This window comes from Gobius niger (assembly GCF_951799975.1).
Source record: "Gobius niger genome assembly, chromosome: 14".
In the NCBI taxonomy this organism is placed as follows: Eukaryota; Metazoa; Chordata; class Actinopteri; order Gobiiformes; family Gobiidae; genus Gobius; species Gobius niger.
Genome location: NC_136865.1, coordinates 12076784 through 12095188, shown reverse-complemented (window position 1 = coordinate 12095188; position 18405 = coordinate 12076784). Strand labels below are relative to the sequence as shown.

The 18405-nt window shown below is 41.1% G+C and overlaps 3 protein-coding genes across 3 annotated transcripts; all 3 read right to left on the bottom strand.

The window, feature by feature from the left end:
* Positions 1-239: 239 nt before the first annotated feature.
* On the bottom strand, positions 240-2572 carry eif3i (eukaryotic translation initiation factor 3, subunit I). The gene is made up of 11 exons (XM_079570474.1): positions 2552-2572; positions 2170-2262; positions 2004-2091; positions 1838-1903; positions 1602-1751; positions 1341-1468; positions 1151-1261; positions 976-1065; positions 828-901; positions 651-743; positions 240-519 (listed from the first exon to the last, which is right to left on the bottom strand). Exons 1-11 carry the CDS (start codon positions 2552-2554, stop codon positions 438-440), a joined length of 978 nt encoding a protein of 325 aa, XP_079426600.1. The 5' UTR covers positions 2555-2572; the 3' UTR covers positions 240-437.
* Positions 2573-2771: 199 nt separating this feature from the next.
* On the bottom strand, positions 2772-8051 carry txlna (taxilin alpha). Its single transcript, XM_079570473.1, has 11 exons — positions 7947-8051; positions 7502-7685; positions 6693-6938; positions 6526-6617; positions 6202-6372; positions 5235-5429; positions 5041-5160; positions 4739-4813; positions 4569-4661; positions 4399-4494; positions 2772-3888 (listed from the first exon to the last, which is right to left on the bottom strand). Exons 1-11 carry the CDS (start codon positions 8025-8027, stop codon positions 3589-3591), a joined length of 1653 nt encoding a protein of 550 aa, XP_079426599.1. The 5' UTR covers positions 8028-8051; the 3' UTR covers positions 2772-3588.
* Positions 8052-8208: 157 nt separating this feature from the next.
* On the bottom strand, positions 8209-17493 carry kpna6 (karyopherin alpha 6 (importin alpha 7)). The gene is made up of 14 exons (XM_079570283.1): positions 17358-17493; positions 16030-16163; positions 15813-15905; positions 15637-15736; positions 15466-15560; positions 15266-15397; positions 15093-15181; positions 14873-14972; positions 14629-14792; positions 14446-14524; positions 13809-13934; positions 13389-13516; positions 13039-13223; positions 8209-12098 (listed from the first exon to the last, which is right to left on the bottom strand). The coding sequence occupies exons 1-14, from the start codon at positions 17359-17361 to the stop codon at positions 11911-11913; spliced, it is 1617 nt and encodes a 538-aa protein (XP_079426409.1). The 5' UTR covers positions 17362-17493; the 3' UTR covers positions 8209-11910.
* Positions 17494-18405: the final 912 nt, after the last annotated feature.

Here is an 18405-nt window from a genome sequence, read left to right as displayed (position 1 = left end):
TTGACCTTCGCTCATACGTGTGGGAGGATGGGTGAGGTAACAAAAATCATTAAAACCCGATTGTGTTTGATGCAGCCTCTCCAATGCACATCATCCTGGCAACACAGGCTGTCGCAAATAAGCGTTTGTGCCTCTGAAACATACAGTTCAGCTTTACGGTTAATTTCATCATTTTTCAAAAGCCTTTTTTAAAATTCTTCCCGCGATAGGATGTTGTAGCTTACACCTCTGTCAAAAAATGTATTAGCCCAGCTCAAATACAAAACTACATGAAGCATGCACATATGATACAGCCTATTTTTATTTATCAGGAATTGATGAGAGTCAAGGAGGGAAAATATAAATGGCATCGATAGATAAAAATCGTATCAATTCCCTTCAGTCCAGTATTAGAGCGAATTCTGAAGCTGTGGTGTTGTTGGGAGATTGGCCTGGGTTCACGCCTCCAGCTCAAAGTCAAAGTACTGTGGGTCGAAATAATGAAGTCTGACGTATCCATCCTCTCCACCACTGCTGTAGCTGTTGACAAACAAAACAAGCAGAAAAGGTTTTCATCTCCATTTCCCTCAGCTTGTGGATATTTCAATCAATTTCAAGATTTGATTAACAGAGCTCAGCTTAGTTAATCGTAATCTATATAAATGGATTACCTCTTGCCATCAGGATGGAATGCCACACAGTTAATGGGACCAAAATGACCTTTCACCCTTCCAAACTCCTCTTCATAAGCCGCATGGAAAAACCTTGAGGTGAGAAAATATTTGATGTCAATACTCAGCCAGTGCTGGGACAACTGGGAAAGCGCATTCTTGCAAGAGTTGTCCTACCTGGCCTCAAACTTTCCAATCCTAGTAGAGGTTGTTGTGACATCCATGGCTTCCTGACCACCACCCATCACCACCTGAATTATCAAACAAAGTGAGGAGGTGCAGTAACAGTATACAAAAGTATATCGTGAGCAGTGGCTTTGCGTACATGATCCATAATGGGAGAAATTGCTGCAGAGTTGACTGGTCTCTCGGTCTTGAAGGTCTTTATGTGATCCAGTGACATTGAGTCAAACAGCTGAGATAAAAAGAAAGAATTTAGTTTAATTCATGACTCGTTTACAAGGATTACAAGCTTTAATATGACAACAAATGTGACTCACCTTAGCAGTGTTGTCTTTCGAAGCGCTGATGCACATGGTGAGGTCGGTTGAGGCCTGCAGGTCGTTGATCTGTCTGCTGTGCTCCTTCACCTTCTTCAGGATCTCCCCAGACTATTGATATAACACAGTATTAGAAAAATGTTCCAATATTCAATCAAGTACGCACTTTGAAGGGATTTTTTTTTTTTACTTTTGCACTGAATTGGTTGATCTCTCCATTCTCATGTCCTGCAATTACAAACTCTCCCAGAGGGCCCCACACAGCCCCAGTGATCTTTGATTCATTGCAAGGGATGGTCACGTACGGCTGGTTATCCTCTAAATGGAAACAAAGTAGAAAAACATAAGCAAGCAATATGGTCTACAAATTTGACAGAAACAGAATCTCGAAGCTAATAATCCATAAGGCAGAAGACCGTTGCTTTTTTACACAACTATGTCATGTACTTACCGATCTGCTGAGGATCTCTCAGGTCGTAGAAGTTGAGGAAGCACTGGTAACCCATCTGTTTGTCTGTGGAGAACATGATGATGTTTCCACTGAAGTCAAAGCCGCACGTTCTGACAGCAGAGTTTGTGTTGAGTAGAGCCATCTGTTTACCTGGAACACACAGGCAGAGCAAGATGAATTTATACATAATTGCATGCAACTAAGAACACTTAAATAAAACAAAGTATGAAACCTACCAGTCTCACAGTCCCATAACCGGCAGCTGTTGTCTGCTGATCCTGTCAATACGTTTTTTGTGTCCCCTTTGAAAAAACCGTGTCAAGGGATATTTAGAGTAAATATTAACATAAGACAAGCAAAGCCAAAAGTGTGAACTCAGTTAATCTTAAGTGTAAAGGATACAGTCACAGTCCACACACCACACAGCTCCCGTGTGTCCATTGTATGTGCCAAGCCGTTCACCATTGACAGAATACCACACATTTGCCACCTGCAAACATATGTTACAGAGACGATTATAACATGTAGGGAGTGTTCAGCATTGGGACGAAATGTGTGGATCACTTACAGTATCTTTAGCTACAGAGAAGAGCAGGTCCCCTTCCCTGTTGTACTTGATCTGAGTGATGGACCTCTCATGGCCCTGGAGCAGGATGGGTTTCTGGAGATGGACAACAGAGTTTAGCTAATGCTATGGCAATACGTGTTACACGCGATGTACAAGCTGTGCCTTTAACAATGGGGTATTATTCATGATAATAACGGACCAGAGTAGTCAGGTGTTTGTAACTTCACCGAGCCTGTATCTGCCTGTGTATGATCCAATATGAGTCTTTATCAGTACGTTAGCATATTAGCTTAGCTAAACCCATGCTTTCCTTATTTGTACAAGTTACCAATTTTTGATTCAATAATGCATACAGGTATTTTTCGCAATAGAACAAACTAACCATATTTTGTCAACTTCTGCCGATCGATCAAATGAGTTATCAGAATCCTCCGTAAACGAGAAACAGCTGGATACTCGTGTTTGAGACGCCGGGTCAGGGCGGAAAAAGAATTTTCCGAACTTCCGGTAACCACAGCAGGACATGGCGCCATCTACTGGTCATTGAAGTTTTTTTTTTCTATTTACAATTATAAATTGTTTTTTCCACAACTCTGCACAGAACAGTTTACTTTATTTATCCACAAAATATACAGTCAGATAAAACTACAGAAAATCACAAAATCAGGAAACATCTTTGGTTCCTTATGATGGCCAGCAGACCTCTACAATCCTATGGAGTCATTCTGTGTTACAGTGACAAACGTTTAGCACTGGTTTTTATATGGACATAATCTATACTTGAGAGACAGAGAGTAAATTAACAAGATATTTAGCAAATGTCAACCAAATAAGCTCTTCTTGCTAATTGCTGTGTGATGGTACCGAACATCCGTATTGCATGAACGTGATTCACCGGTTAAGTGCTTGTGTGTTCAAACTGCAAAATAAAATCAAGGCAGGCTTTGCATAGAAGTCTGTACATTCGTTTGCAGACATGACAAATTACTGACCTTTGTATGTTAGAGACAATCTTAGCTGAATAACCTACGCACTGCATTATGTACTGTGTAACATACAAGGAATGTTTAGATAATAGTTGATTTGAGATTAATGATAACAAAAGTGCAAATTAAAATGATGCGCAGAAGCCACAGGATATTTAAAGACAGCAATATCTAAACAACCATGAAAAATAAATGTATGTGCTGTGCAGCAGAACTGATTATTAGGAACATTGATCAAGTCACCCAAGTATACAGAGTATCATAATGGAGTTTTTCTTTTCAAGGAATTTCAGAGGCAACTTATAAACCAGCAAAGAGTGAGAACGTGCATGAACAGCATATATGTATTACGGTGTGACCATCAGGTGCTGAAAAACATTCAGCAGTGGACATTGCAGGCTGGTGGTATTATGGAAAGTGTTGACAAGCCTTGTTATTCTTGGGTGGTGCACGTCTGAGTGCTTGTGTCTGGTAGCGGGGCATCTGTGATGGGAGGGTGTTCACAGTGGCAGGAGTGTGAGCACGAGCTGGTCTCCTCAAGGCTCGGTTCCAGCAGACAGTCTGTGGGCGGTGGTGATGGGGAGTCCCTCTCAGGATCACCGCATGGCTCTCCACTCAAATTCTGCACCTTCTTGTTCAGCTCGTTGCGTTCGACTTTCAATGCCCGTCTTAGCTTCTCCAGTCTCTGGACTTTGCCCTGAAGTGCCTCAAAGTCACGATCTCTGACAGATTTCTGTGGAGTGGAAAATGAAGTCGAGCGTTTATTTTTTGCTTTATTTATAGCATTAAAGTTGCCCTCAATTATTTTCCAGGATTTTCTTTTCCGTCATTAGGTGCAATAGTGAACCCTGCTCTGCCTCGCACCACTCACCCCTCCTCCACACGCAGCCCTTCAGATGTGTTCAAAGGGGGTAGGAAAATATCATTAATCTTGTGTGCAAGACACATTTATCAGCAGAATAAATACGATTATTTAGCAAATTTTGAGGCTTTATTTGCTAAACTGGAGGTGCAGAGCTCGTCTCGACTTCTGCAGGACAAAGTCGGCTCGCGGTTTCGAGTGTCGCTAGTGCGACACGTGTAGCGTTGCAATGTGGGAATGCAATCATTCCGGGCCGGCAAATGGAATAGCTGAGGGCAGCTTTAAGGCAACGTGGGAAATAAAATAATCTATACATGCTGGCTTATTCCCACTTTTTAAATGTATCTTTGTGCATAAATTCAGCAAAAACAGGAACATTACCTCTTCAGCCATTTCTAGTAAAGCCTTATTGCTGCTCTCCCATCTCGACCTATACATAGCAGTCTCTTTCTCTAGCTTCTTGATCTTTTTAGTCATCTGTAAAGTGAAAATAGCATTTAGGTACAGGACATACACACAAACTGTGTGTGTGCATATTCATATTCATTTACCTTCTCCATCTCTTGTTTAAAAGTGGTAAAAACCTCATTGCTTTTGGACAACGTTGTCTGAAACTCCTCAAATTTCTCTGTGTACAGTGATAGCTAGAGCAAAGATGCAAACAGACTGATATTAAATGTATTTGTCAGGGGTAAAAAAAATCTGCAAAAACTTTACAAACCTGCTGTTTCAGGTGAACCTCCTGCTGCTTCATTAGTTCACACATTCTTTGAGATTCCATTGCTTCTTTCAGGAGCTAAAAAAAATAATTATATTAAATACAAAAAAAGCCACTTTACAATTACAAAACCGAAATAGTGAAGAATACAAGATTCTTATTTAAGTTATTTTAAGCTCCTAATCGTTCAGGAGTTTCCATTGTTTCTTTTTAAGTCGTCCACTGGACTGGGTCATTTGAGGTAGGTTCAGCAAAACAATCTAGTTCAGTTAACGACTCATTTACTCTATTGTTAATGTACTTACAAAGTCTTTCTCTCTCTCATGTCGCTCTTCGGACTCTGTGAGCAGCTGCTGAGCCTGGTGAAGCTTGGCGTCCACCAGCTGCTGTTGAAGGTCCTTGTGCTTTACCACCTTGTCGATGTGCTGGGAGCAGAGTGAAGACATTTAGTATTTTTCATTCACACAGGTCAGATTTTCACTGAAACACTTTCGCATACCTCCTCTCGTAGTTTGTACTGTTCATAGAGTTTCTTCAGCTTCTCGGCCAGGTCGCTGTTCTCCTGTCGCAGGCTGGCGTTCCGCTCATCGTGCTGCTCCATCTGGGCCTCGATGTCGTACAGCGTCACTTGGAAGTGGGAGGTCACTTCCTTACGTTTCTCCTCTTCCAGACGTGTTCTCTTAACACCTTCCTCCTGCAAAACCAAAGGGCATTGGAACAAAACACTCAATTATGTAAAAACTAGGTGTAACACAGCTCGCTGTGGAGACGGACAAAAGAAGGTGGACTATATCTTGGCAGGAAGAGGGATGAACTAAGGAGAGAACTACCAGCTCTGGAGAACTGAATTAATGCTGAGACCAAGTAAAAGCTAATTAATAATACATTTCTGAACTGCCAGAATATTGTTTTCCTCCTGGGAGGAGGTTGAAGCAGCTGGACCTCTCCTGTGCAGTCAACATTCCCCATTCAAGGCCAAGTCACGGAGTTAGACCAGATAAGGACTGAGGCTGTGCGACTATATTAAAAACACGTTCATTTCAAGGACCATGCAAATACCTGATTGTGATTTTGCATATCTTCTTCTGTAAGGCGCATTGAGTTGCCTTGTGTGTGAAATGTGCGGTATAAACTAGCCTTGCCTATTTCAGGATAGACTCTGGTGAAACTAAAACAGTATGCAAACTTAGCTGGTGTCTTTTTAATTCTAAGTATGTAGCAAATTAATATTGGCCGTTAGATTCAAGACAAAAACACCTAGTTTCAAACAATACTTAGATTTCTCTAAACATCTTGTCAGTGATTTTCTATTAAAAGTTGTTGTCTGTCACACAAAATGTAAACTTTTTTGAGGGAGGCAGAACGACTCTGAATTCCTGCAACTGAAAGTAGCCAGAACTAGCCCAGTTTACTTATGCAAACACTTGCTACAAATACAACTCATGATTCTTGTGATGTGTTTGCACCTTGAGTGTGCGGTTGTGCCTCTGCAACTCGCGGCACAGACTCTCCAGTTTGCCGCGTGCCAGAATGGCTTTGCTGTGTTCATTTCTCAAGTTGTCTTTCTCCTGTACGAGCTGAGTCTGCTTCTTCTGCAGCAACTTCATTTGCTTTTCTGTGTTCCGATGCTCTTCCAACTGCACACACATGAACAATTTGCATTAGGTTTGCAGAAAACATTGAGGGAAGAACTATTCACTTGCTGCATTTGTATATTTAGAAATTACATTACAAATTGTTCACCCATTTGTAGAATTAATCATAAAGAATAATAATAATACATAACTTACTAGTTCAGCATACTTCTTACACAGCCCTCCAAGCTTTTCCTCAGGTGTACTCAGTGTGTTTAAGGTCTGCATTAAAAGCGTGATTTCTTTGCCTGTAATGATTCAAATTCAATGTAAAACATGACAAATGCATGGTGCAGTATGTAAGAAGTGGGAGCATCTCTTACCCAGACCCTTGACTTTCTTCTTATCCTGGGATTTCTTCTGCTCTTTGTCCACCTCTCGACTAACTTTACCACCTTCTTGCTTGCCTCCCTCCTTGACGTTGGTCAGTCCGTTAAATTCAGGACTGTGAGACTGTCCGTTAGCTACGGTGCTGTCATCTGCAATACTCTCTCTGCAGTAAGTGCTGAGAATGTCTTCAAGCTGCCGACTGAGCTCCTCTGCCATGTCACACTGAGCCACGGCTGCATCTGCCAATAGATTGACAGCAGGGAATTTAAAAAAGTCTTGAACACTACACAACTAATTGTTAGACTGGTCTATTTAACAAATTGCACAGCTGGCTGGACTCTGTTACAGAAGCATTTCAATAGGAATCTATTTCTCATTAAGCGTATGCATTGCTTTGCAGACATTAGTCTTTAACTCATTGCATCTATTCTGAAAACTGGTAACTATCCAGCTGTTAATAAAGACCCTGAACCTATATTTTTTTTCAAGTAGTGAAAATGAATTTGTTTCTCCTCTTCCAGTATAAAACACTGTCCATGTAATGATTTATTTTGTGTCAATTTTGTGAGCAAGCATGCTAGTTTTTAGAGTGAGAGTGAACCACGAGTATACAGGCTGCTTCACCTGATGACACACTCATTTTAAATATAATATTATTCCTTGATAGTTGATCAACATCTTGAGAGATAACGCTTTCCTCAGATTATTTCTCATAATGCCAATGCAAACCTCGAGCATAACGGTGTTTCCTTGTCGGTCTGGACTGAAAGTTTAAGGTGAATATTCAGCTATGAGTGGTTACCCTGTGCAGGACCATCCTCAGCTTGTGGAGGAGTGCTTGTCTTTGGTGTTTGGCTTGCAGATTCTTTGGGGCTGGCGCTGTCCTCCTCACTGTCCTTTGCAGGGGTCTCACTTTCTGCTGCTGTATGAGAAGACTCCCCGTTGTCCTGTGCGGCCACTGTCTCCTCTGTGTCTTGCTTCTTCATCTTAGAGTAGAGAGCGCGTTTAATCACAAAATAGACATAGAAAAACAAATACGTCTTTTTTTAGTAGCAGGTTCGATGTGTTTTAAATGGGTTTCATATACTTAGCCACACTAGCTAATAGCAGCTAGCTTGCCGCTTTAGGCTAAATGTACCATCATGACCGTTCGTTTGTGTGTTTGCGGGTGTGGTTTAAAATCACAAACATAATTAAATATCCATATTTGCGTGCATTTCCTCTAAATGACAAATTTAAGTCTTTACCATTAAAATAAATGGAAATACTGCCTGGTCCGAGTGAGTAGCAGGTTTTTCCGACAGCGTGAGATCAACACTTCCGGACATAAACTTTGTGTTTTCTTCTTCTCGCTTGCTAAACTACGCACTACGTGGAAACTATAGCGCATAGTCGCCACCTGCTGTAACTTACATGAAGTACACCCAAACTCAATATCTTCACTATTCCATTTCCAAGTCATTTTGATAGACACCTGAATTAATTGGACAACACAATTTAAGTTTGCAACATAACTTTATTTCTTTGTACAGTATTTTCACTGGACAAGTTGAATATACTTTCTTTACAGTTTGAATAGTAGCAGTATGTACGTTTCCCATGTTCATGTTTGTGTGTCATGTTCAGTTGATGTGTACTTGTTTCTCGTCACTCATTCATACCGTCGGTTATAGTCAAGTCACAGTACAATGGGTCACTTTTAAGCAAAGCATAAGTCCAAAACAGGAATAGAGAAAATAAATACATGTAAAGGAAATGCAGGGACCAGAGAAGAGTTTACAATAATCAGAGATGGCATATGAAAGGTATTTTACAAACATGTAGGATTGTAAACATTTGTAGTGTAGACATTACTTGACCGAGCCAAGTATGGCTGCAGGTTTCAGTATAGACAAACAGCTTCTAGGACGGAAGACAAGTCAGATTGGAGACATTTCAATTGCCTTTTCAATCCCCTAATGTTAATGTTCCTGATCATGCAGTGTGACTCGGACAAACTTGGTCTAAATAAAATGATTGACCTCTATATAGTCCACAATAAACTGATCCAGAAAAAAATAATCCAATCTCTTTAGATCTTTCCTGTGATTACATGTTCTAGTGAGGCTTGTCCACTTCTCAGAAGTGATTAGAGTTACATTTGAACCCCAGTCAATGTATCAGAACATACATATATTTCAACTCAAATACTTTTAATGTAAATCACTGCACAATTTCTCAACACCAGATTATTATATAAAATGTCAAGTAGTTTCTGCTAGCTGCACCCAGTGGAGGAGTGTCACCTGTGGCAGAAGCTCATGTTGGTAAGTTTAGTCAGATTTAGAGCTGTATTTATTGCCAGACAAAATTAATAATTTTGCAAATTCATAAAAAGTATTGTATTTGGTAAAGAAAAAAAAATTGATGAATCTATTGCAGATTCTAATTAAAAGTGGTATAAATTAACCGAGGCAAAATCACTGTTGCACCAACTGAGTGAGAACAAGCAAATTATTACTCCACTACGCTCTCATTCAAATCAAGCAGTTTTCTCCAAGCATTCAAGGTGATCAACTTTGGTAAACCGCCTGCAAAAACAAGGCAAGTACCTGCGTGAGACAAGAGAGTTTGTATGTTTAGATTTATCAATGTTATGTCATACTATTCACCTGGAATCAGTTATAACTGCAGCTTAGCTGAGCACAGTGAACACCATAACAGAACTGAGAGGGGACTAATTTAATTCAATATTTATGTCTTGTACTCCTTTTATAGGCGCCCACAGTAAACAGCCACTTTACATAAAACAGTGGCACATAATGTAACTTTGTAGAAGAAAATAGAGCAGCAGTATTTTGCACAAAATGTGTGCACATTCAAGTAAATAAAGATCAAAAGAAAAGAATCTAAAGATAGATACAAAAGAACCTCCAGTCTTAGTTGGTCAGATTGGCACTTTAGTGAATAGGCGTGATTTCACTTTAGATTTGAACATCTCTTCTGGCATTCGTTACTGCCACAGCTTGAAGAACTTCATTATTTCTCTACATACACCTCATGTAGAGACACAATATTGAGTATTATATTATCATGACCTCTTATGTCAGCCAGTAGATATTCTCCAAAAATATTAGAACAGATCCTGTACAAGTATGTGCTTTCAAGCTCTCGCTTTAACTCAATTGTCAACACAATAGCTTCAATTGCACGAAATGCAATAATTTAGTGGTGCAATCCGAGAACAGGAGCTCCAAGGTTCAGATGGGGACAGTCAGAGTCAAAAAGCTCTTCCTCACACAGTGCCTGTCAGTCAAATATCACACAATCACAGTTTGGCTCCATCCGCAAAGCCCTGGCACTGATCCAAGACCAGCTACGATTGCTGCTAAAGCTGACCTCTGAATCAGGGTGCACAAGATCTCTACCAAATCATACGTCATGTGACCAGCAACAACTCACGAGTTTCCAGAGGACATTACATTTACTGTAATTCTTTACACTTCTCAAAAAATGAATTAAACTGAAAAAAGCCTTTCTTCAATAACAAAAACAGCACTTTCATAAACAAATATATCAAGTGCGCAAAATAAAGAAGCCGCCAATCTAGGTACTTTAAACTAAAATGTATTTTCTTCTGCCGTCTTTGGAAACTTGTGACTTGCTGCTGTCCACTAATCTGTGTGAGGTGTGTATACAGTGTTGGCTGGTGTTGTATGCAAGTGTGCATGATTTGTGTGCAATTATATATAGATATAAATGCAAATATAGGAAATCCAAGTACACATATCTACTTGAATTTTAGTTGCAGTTAGGCTTGTCACGAGATTGAAGCATATCCCTGGCCAAATTCCGGCTGTGCAAGATGGATACTTTCACATCTAGATCATATCGAATGGACCATGCGAACCATTAGCGACTTCATCCTCAGGCATTGAATATAGTGAGACGTGTTATGTGCTGCATATCAGATCTAACACTATACAATACAAAGACAATGTTACTTCACTACACTATCAGTTTAGTCCAAACACATTTATGGAAATTTCGCATTGCTCTTTGACTTCACGTCATTCTGCCCGCAGTGCGTTTGGCCAGGGATACTCAGTGACTGTTGGCAGGGTCTTAGAACACCATGCAAAACCCCTGCCGCACACTACTGGGGGATAGAGCGGCTACTTGTAGTAAAGCTTAAGAAAAAGAGCAAAAAGCAAATGCTAAACATGTCATCTTTACAAGTAACATTTTTGCTTCTGCAGTTTATTCCCGCAATGTTAATGGCCTTTACAGTTTTGCTGCTAGCCTCATCTTCTATCCCCACAGCTACTAAGCCATTATTTCTTAAGTTAGATCACTTCATTGTTTAAATTGTTATTAATTACACAGCACACGACGGACATTGGATCTCTAGCTATACCACCCACATCAAGATTTCTTCTTTTAATGTTATCATAACCCAAACCTATATTCATTATTCAAATGTAAGCCCTTTTAAGTTACCTGCCCATAACCCCCCACCCAAATATTCTTTTTTTTTGTTTTTTTGTTTTTGTTTCTTTTTCTCCCATATAGGAGCCACTTTCCTCCGAGTTCTACTTGAGGATATGTTGAAGGCAGCACCGAGACTAGATGAGTCTCTCAGTACCATTTTTTTTTCCAACTAGAAAGAAAATACTAAAAGATAAATTAGGATTGGGATTAAATAAATCTAAAACAAAAATGGGGATAAAGGGATACAGCTGTTGTTTCAGTTGCACCATGTCAGACTGACATCAAGAGCAGTAAAATTCCCACATCATCCCTTTCGGAAAATGCTATGGGAATTGTCGAAATGGAATGTCCCATTGATAAAATAAATCAAAAATGTAAATTAAGATTGCATCATTACTGTCACAAAGACAGCGAGAAGCTCTCACATGGCAGAAGATGGTACGGTATGTGCGTTTAAGCCAGGGCAGACTGCCATTTGAAACCAGAATTCTTTTGCTTGAATGAAAGTAACCGGTGTTGTCCTTAGTAACAAGAGTCTACCCTGTAAAGTGACTGTCCATTGGCTAGGGAGAGCGGGGGCATGGGTGTTTTAGGCTTGGGAGATCAACATTAAAAGAATTCTCCAGCTAGATAGTGCTACAGGTAATTTGATGCAAACCAGTAAAATGGTTAATAGGAGCCTGGAGTCAAGTGCTGGGGAACGTGAAGGGGCAATGGGGTGTGCTTTGCAAGGATAGAGACCTATAGCTGGAAGCCCTCCATAGGGGCCTCCTGTTGAGGGAAGAGGTACTGCTGATTGGCCTGGTCCACCTGTGGGGCCAGATTACTGTCCTCATCCTCCACTCCGAAGTAGTGCTCGATCAGATCGAATGCCTTCTGGTAGATCTCCTGGTTGTCGTGGCTTTGAAGGAATTCAATTTTGTCCAGACCTGAACACAAAACAGCTTGGTTTTATCTGACATCTGTGAAAGCAGTAATAGGCCTTTTTGACCTGTACACACTTGGCTCTAAACGCATGTGCCCTGCTCTACCCCACTCAGGTAGTGCTTTTCGAATACTCAAAAGGAGGACCCAAAATACAAAGCAATGAAGGGTGCTGTAATGCTTGCTCTGAAGCTGAAAATAAGATCAGTGACGTATGAAGCAAACAGTTCCTAATTCTATCCACTGGCAGTCTTATAATCGCTATCTACAACCATGTTACAAGCAGTTACCAATAAAAACATTTATGCAATGCATGTTTCAGAGTGCTGTCTGATAATACACTGTTTATTTTTTAGGGGGAAAAAAACAAAGACTAACATTACTCCCCCCGTTCTTGTTACTTAGATTTCAAATACTTGTGTACACTGCATTCAAGTTGAGGTGAGGGACAGAGAGCCCTGCCACAGTGGAGAACAGCAGTTGATCTACCAAAGCTATACATTCCTCAGACAGCACAGGAAGCAGAGAGGAGAGGGTGCCTTGGTGATAATAATGTCACATTTTAACACAGGCTTAGTTCAATGTGGAGGGAAGTGGAACTAAAAAGCTTTAGCATAGGACGTAATAAGCAGCACAGTACATCATTGCATTTGACAATTATTTTGGTCGCCAATTTACATTAATTTAGACTTTCCCTCTTTTATAGTCAATGTGTTGAGCTACAATAAACTCGCAGCGCCAAGTTATTGCACGCTGTATTTCTTACGCAATAATGAATTTTCCACGGTGAAAAGTGAAACCTGGATGCCTCCGGACACAGGCTACACATACTTTGCTTTGCCAACAGTAGCATCAGGTTAACACGCCCTCATCGTAGGGTCTGTTCCCATGAATGGTTTGGCGCAAAAAAGATTGGATTCAAGTGTGTAAAGAATGGGGCAGTACCATAGGCCTCCTCGATGAGACTGCAGTAGGGGTTGACTCCTGTGCCGTTATTCTCCTGCTTCGCCTCCTGGTCGCCCAGTCTGAGGATGTTCTCCAGTCCATTCAGAGCCACCTGCACAATCTTCGAGTCCATGACAGTCAGCAGGTCACACAGGGGCTTTATGCAGCCCTGGTTCACCAAGTACCTACAAGGAGTCAGCAAAGTCCACTTATAAAGAGAGCACAACAATACTGCAGTCCTCAATGATGAACTAGATGGCAGTTTGGATCTACAGTAGAAATTGTGGCACATGGGTGGGGATTAAATACAACTTTTCAACACATCAAAATGAAGATGAATGTTAGCAAACCGGATCTGTTCAGGCGTCCCTCCAGAGGTTGCGTTGGTGATGGCCCAAGCTGCTTCTTTCCTGGTCCTGAACTCTGCCTTCTGTAGAATATCTATCAGCACTGGGAAAATGTTGGCGTCTATGACTTTCTGCGGGGTTGAAAAAATAAGTCAAGAGGCTGTACCTTTCGGTATTATGGGCAAGAAGTGAACTTTACCACGATTTCAGGCAATGAAATGGGATACTAAGTCATCATGTAAATTCTTCTTTATTATGCTTATAAACTACATTCTAACTGTATTATTGTAGGGTAATCAGTGTAGTTCGTTCCCCATAGAGGCATTTAAAAACAGTGCTAGCTTTACATTGCAACATTATAAAGTATAAATTAAATGAGGTCTGAGAACTATATGTGGGCTCCAGTGCATCAGGGCGTCTCACTTGTATCTGAGCTCGGTTTCCTGCAGTGATGTTTGAAATGGTCCAGCAGGCCTCTTTTCGGATGGATTCCTTGGCACTGCTGAGGAGGTGCAGGAGGCAGGGCAGGGCTGAGCAGTTCAGCACAACCTAAGGACAGGAAACAGGAAACAAGGCAGCACTGTTTAAATCCTGGTTTGTTACATGGAATCGCGATTCTCCCGGATTTGATCTTTATGCATAAACCTTGTTGAATAAGCTGCAGGAAATGAAACATTGGGAACTAAATATATTGCATGAAGGATATGACTAATTGTAACAGAATCTGAAACATTTTTATTGCTATTGTCAGTGAAAGAGTTCATAAATTATCAAAGAACAAGGAACAAAATAAGAAAATGAAAGTGACTGAAATTGAAATGAAACATACAAACAAAAATGCCCATGGACACTGGTTTAGTGTTTAAGTATTTTGAGATGGGATGGAGTCGTCCTCCACCTCCCTGTCCCCGCCCCCTCACTTCCTGGATTAGAGTCCATTGCCAAGACTTATTATTGGCGCAGCCTATTTTAAGGTTGACCATGCACGTTTACCTCTTAACTATTGGCTCAACAGACATAATATTTCCGGTTTGCATTGTTGAAATAAAACATGCCAAACCTGTGTTTGAATGTCATCTCCAGTGACAATATTTCCTACAGCTCTCAAAGCGGGGGACGCCACCTTGTAGTCAGTGTGCCTACGGAAAAAAAGTCAGTTTTGTTAAGACTATATACACACTCCTTAAATCATCATCTTATCATAAACTTGTGTCCGGGAAAGATGGCCTTTAGTGAGACTAACATGAGCAGCTCCACAAGTCTCCTGCAGACCCCAGAGTCGATCACAGCCTGGATCTTGTCGTTGGGCCCGTCAGAGAGGTAGGACAAGGCCCAGCAGGCGTCTGCCAGCAAGTCTGGGTCACTGCTAAATAAAAGCCTGGACAGCACTGGCAGACATGGTGACACCTGGGAGGAATACAGAGCACAAAGCAGAGCAAGTTTAACAATGGCAAAGCTGCAGAACATATGAATGTGTGTGACCGGACCTTTTCGAAAGCTGGTGGGGGATTCTTTCCTCTACAGAGATTGGATAAAGCCCACACTGCATTTCTAGTCATGGTCAGTCTAGTGGATTTGGTCAATAGCCTGAAATGACACATATTCAGGAAGTCATTCAACAGACAAAAGACGTAATCTGTAATTCCATCCACTGTCTTTGATCATAATGCTTTCCCCATGAGGTGTAAACTTAAGATGAGCACATACATTAGTAAAGGTGGAAGGATGTCGCAGTTCAGCACATAATCTCTGCATACCGCACTGTCTCCTGCAATGTTACCCAGAGCCCATACAGCCTGCACAGAGTAAAAACAAAAATATATAAAAATGTTACTGCACATGAAAAGCGATTGCGATCCAAAGTGGGTCCTGTGTTTTACCTGTTCTTGGACATCTTCAAAGTCAGAGTTCAGGAGTTTAATAAATATTGGCACTGCTCCGGCTTCAATCACAGTCTTTGTTTGCAAGGACGTGCCTGATGCAATGTTTGTGAGAGCCCACGCCGCCTCGAACTACAGGATAACAATGTGTGAAATGAAGCTGTATTTGTACAAATGAAGAAAAGGTAAAGGAGGCGAACCTGTAGTGTACTGTTGTCACTCTTATCTAGAAATTCCACAAATCTCCCCACAACACCGGATGTGCTTATCACTTCATCAATTGGAGGGTTGGGCTCTGAAATGTAGATACAAGTCAAGTTTGTGCCGTTGACTGTAAGCTGTTGGTGAGTGACACGAGTCTCAGTGAATACCTTTGGAGAGGAGTTTTCTGAACTTCTGAGTCGTGGCCAGCTGAAGCTCTGGGTCCTCAGAGAAAAGCATCTCGACCATGTCTTTAGATATGACTCCTTCCTGCAACCAGACGTGGGGGTCACTCAAAAGCCTGCACCCAGGTACCTGATAACTATTACCTACAAGCAAAACTCACTGTAAAAGGGGAGGCGAGGAAAGAATCCACCAGCGGACTCTCAAACATGGCTTCATCCTCGCTGACAATATCGACATTCCTCCTTTTGAAAAGCTGTAATGCAAACCAACATGTGCAAACTGTAATGTAGACCCAAATACCGTGACACTACTGAGTCTCCCCACTTTCTGTCACTGTATGTTTACATAGACGGCCTCGGAGAAAAATGTGGCCACACCTGTTGTTCCCGTTTCTGTTTCCTGAGCTGGATGCCTTCCTCCTCTCTCCTGCGTCTCATCTCCTCGGGGTTCAGTGCTTTGTTTTTGTAGCGGTTCATCCTGTAGTTATCCTTGGCCGGACTAGCTGACGGCTCTGTGGGATCATACGTAGAGAAAGCGGGCATAGATATGTTAAATATGAGGTTGAAACAAACAAACAAACAAAAAAGAAGGAAATAACCTGACAAATCAAACCTAGGCATGACGATACAAAAATTATACTCATCAACTAAGCATAAGTAAAGTCTGAATTCAGTGGACCTAAAGGTGCTTCATGAGCAAAATCTGATGCCCATGCGGAAGTGACATCTGTGCAATCGTGCCACCAGAGCAGAGCACAGTGCATGCTACATGGGGCGTCAACGTGTCCCGGCACAGGGGGACAACATTGTGAATATCTTTGAAAACGTGCCACCAATTTAGAATAATGTCAGCTGAGATCCTGCAAAATAGAGGCTTCACGTTTGAAATGATGGCACAAAAATGAAAGTGATCGAGCGAGAATACTATTTCCTCAACTTTAATAACATGTAATGTATATGGGACTGAAGTAATATCTGCACCAGCATTACACCAGCAAAATGATTTCAGAAAGGAGTGAGTGAGTAACCACATTGACTCGTAGGAAATCCTGCCATGTCCACATTCCGTCACCTCGTGTGTTTGGGTTGGCGAGTCGCGCTGGTGTGACACAGTCTGACATGAAGACATCCTCAGACATTTTCATTGCTTAATAAATAATATGCCATTGACACCAAAGACATCTTCTCATTTGTCACAATGGCTTCAAAATGGCATAGTAAAACAAAAAACAAAATACAACACTGGCCACACCAATTCTCCTACAAAATAACAATAACAATAGTCTTTGAAACATTATTATTATTCCAGGCTTGTTGGTTGAATATCAAACCTACGCTTTGTAAAGGAGAATCCTTTTAGATTTGAAATACAGCTGAGCTGACAGAGTAATGCTAAATATATTCACGCTAAATACATTGAGCTTGCTAAGAACTTAGTTCAGCTGGGGTCATTCGTGACATGCACAGCTACCTATATTCTCGACCTAGTGGTGACATAAACACAATGTACCAATCCTACTTTAGGCTTGTGTGGTTAGTATCTGGTGCTGCAGTGCATGTTAAAAAATAGCCTCTATAGCTTAGCTTCACAGCTAACAACATGCGTTAGCTAAACAGAGTTCAGATTTCGTAATCAAAGCTAACGACAGTACAGACTGGCGATGTCACCCACTGCTCTCAACAAATACACTCAGAGGACACCTCACCCATGCTCTTCTGTGTAATCTTAGTATTCCTTTGTGGTCAGTAATCTACGACTTTAAATCCGCTCTTGTGTGGCTTTTCAGAAATTGCTCTAGTAAGCAATATGTCTGCCTCTGCCCCGGAAACGTCAACATGTGCCTTATGACTTCTTGACGCCAGAGGGCGCTCTAGGCCTGCAAAATGACATACATGCATTTGCGCTCCTGTGCTGATGGATTCACAAAGTGCGAAACAATATATATATATATAATTTTTTTTTTTTTTTAAAGAATGTTTTTTGCTTGTTATGAGTAATAACATCAACCCTATAATTTAGCCTGACAAGCCTGACTCCCACTCTTAAGTGAAAGTGTCTTACACAGCAATCTGCATTTTGTAGATTTATTGTGTTAATATTATTGGCATTAGTAGATTGTGTTGTTCCCACCCCTGCATACATAAAAAAAAGAAGAAAGAATAGAGAAAAACAAAACAAAAACAAACTACTGAGTATAGCCTATAAAATAGTGCAAATGACAAGGCATGGTTAAACCGGGTCAGTCGCAGATCAGATGCATGGAGAGCAAACAATTATTAAACAATAAAAGAGTTCATTTGTCTTGTTTAAACTTAACAAGATGAATATACTGTAAATGTGAATTTGCCAACTTTAAAAGGTCATGATGACCACTTGAATCTGCATGTCCTTGTAGGTTTAACAGTGTGTTTGAACACCTGAGTGTGTTGCTCAAATTGAATGTGACAGAGTAATACAGTGGGGTGCATCTGTGGTCATTTTGCTGGGAGCGGCTGGTGGTAAATTACAGCAGTGTATTGCATTGCTGCATTGTCCTCTTGACATGTTCCCTCAAGGGATCCAGGCGAAGACACTGATGTAACTCTAGGGGGCAATATTGTACAGATGAAATGGAACTAATGGGCCCTCTCTCTCTCTCTCTCTCTCTCTCTCTCTCTCTCTCTCTCTCTCTCTCTCTCTCTCTCTCTCTCTCCCATTAGAAGGAATGTGGGAGGTCAAGTCAGCTGTAGTGGAACTGAGATTCTTTCTAATGA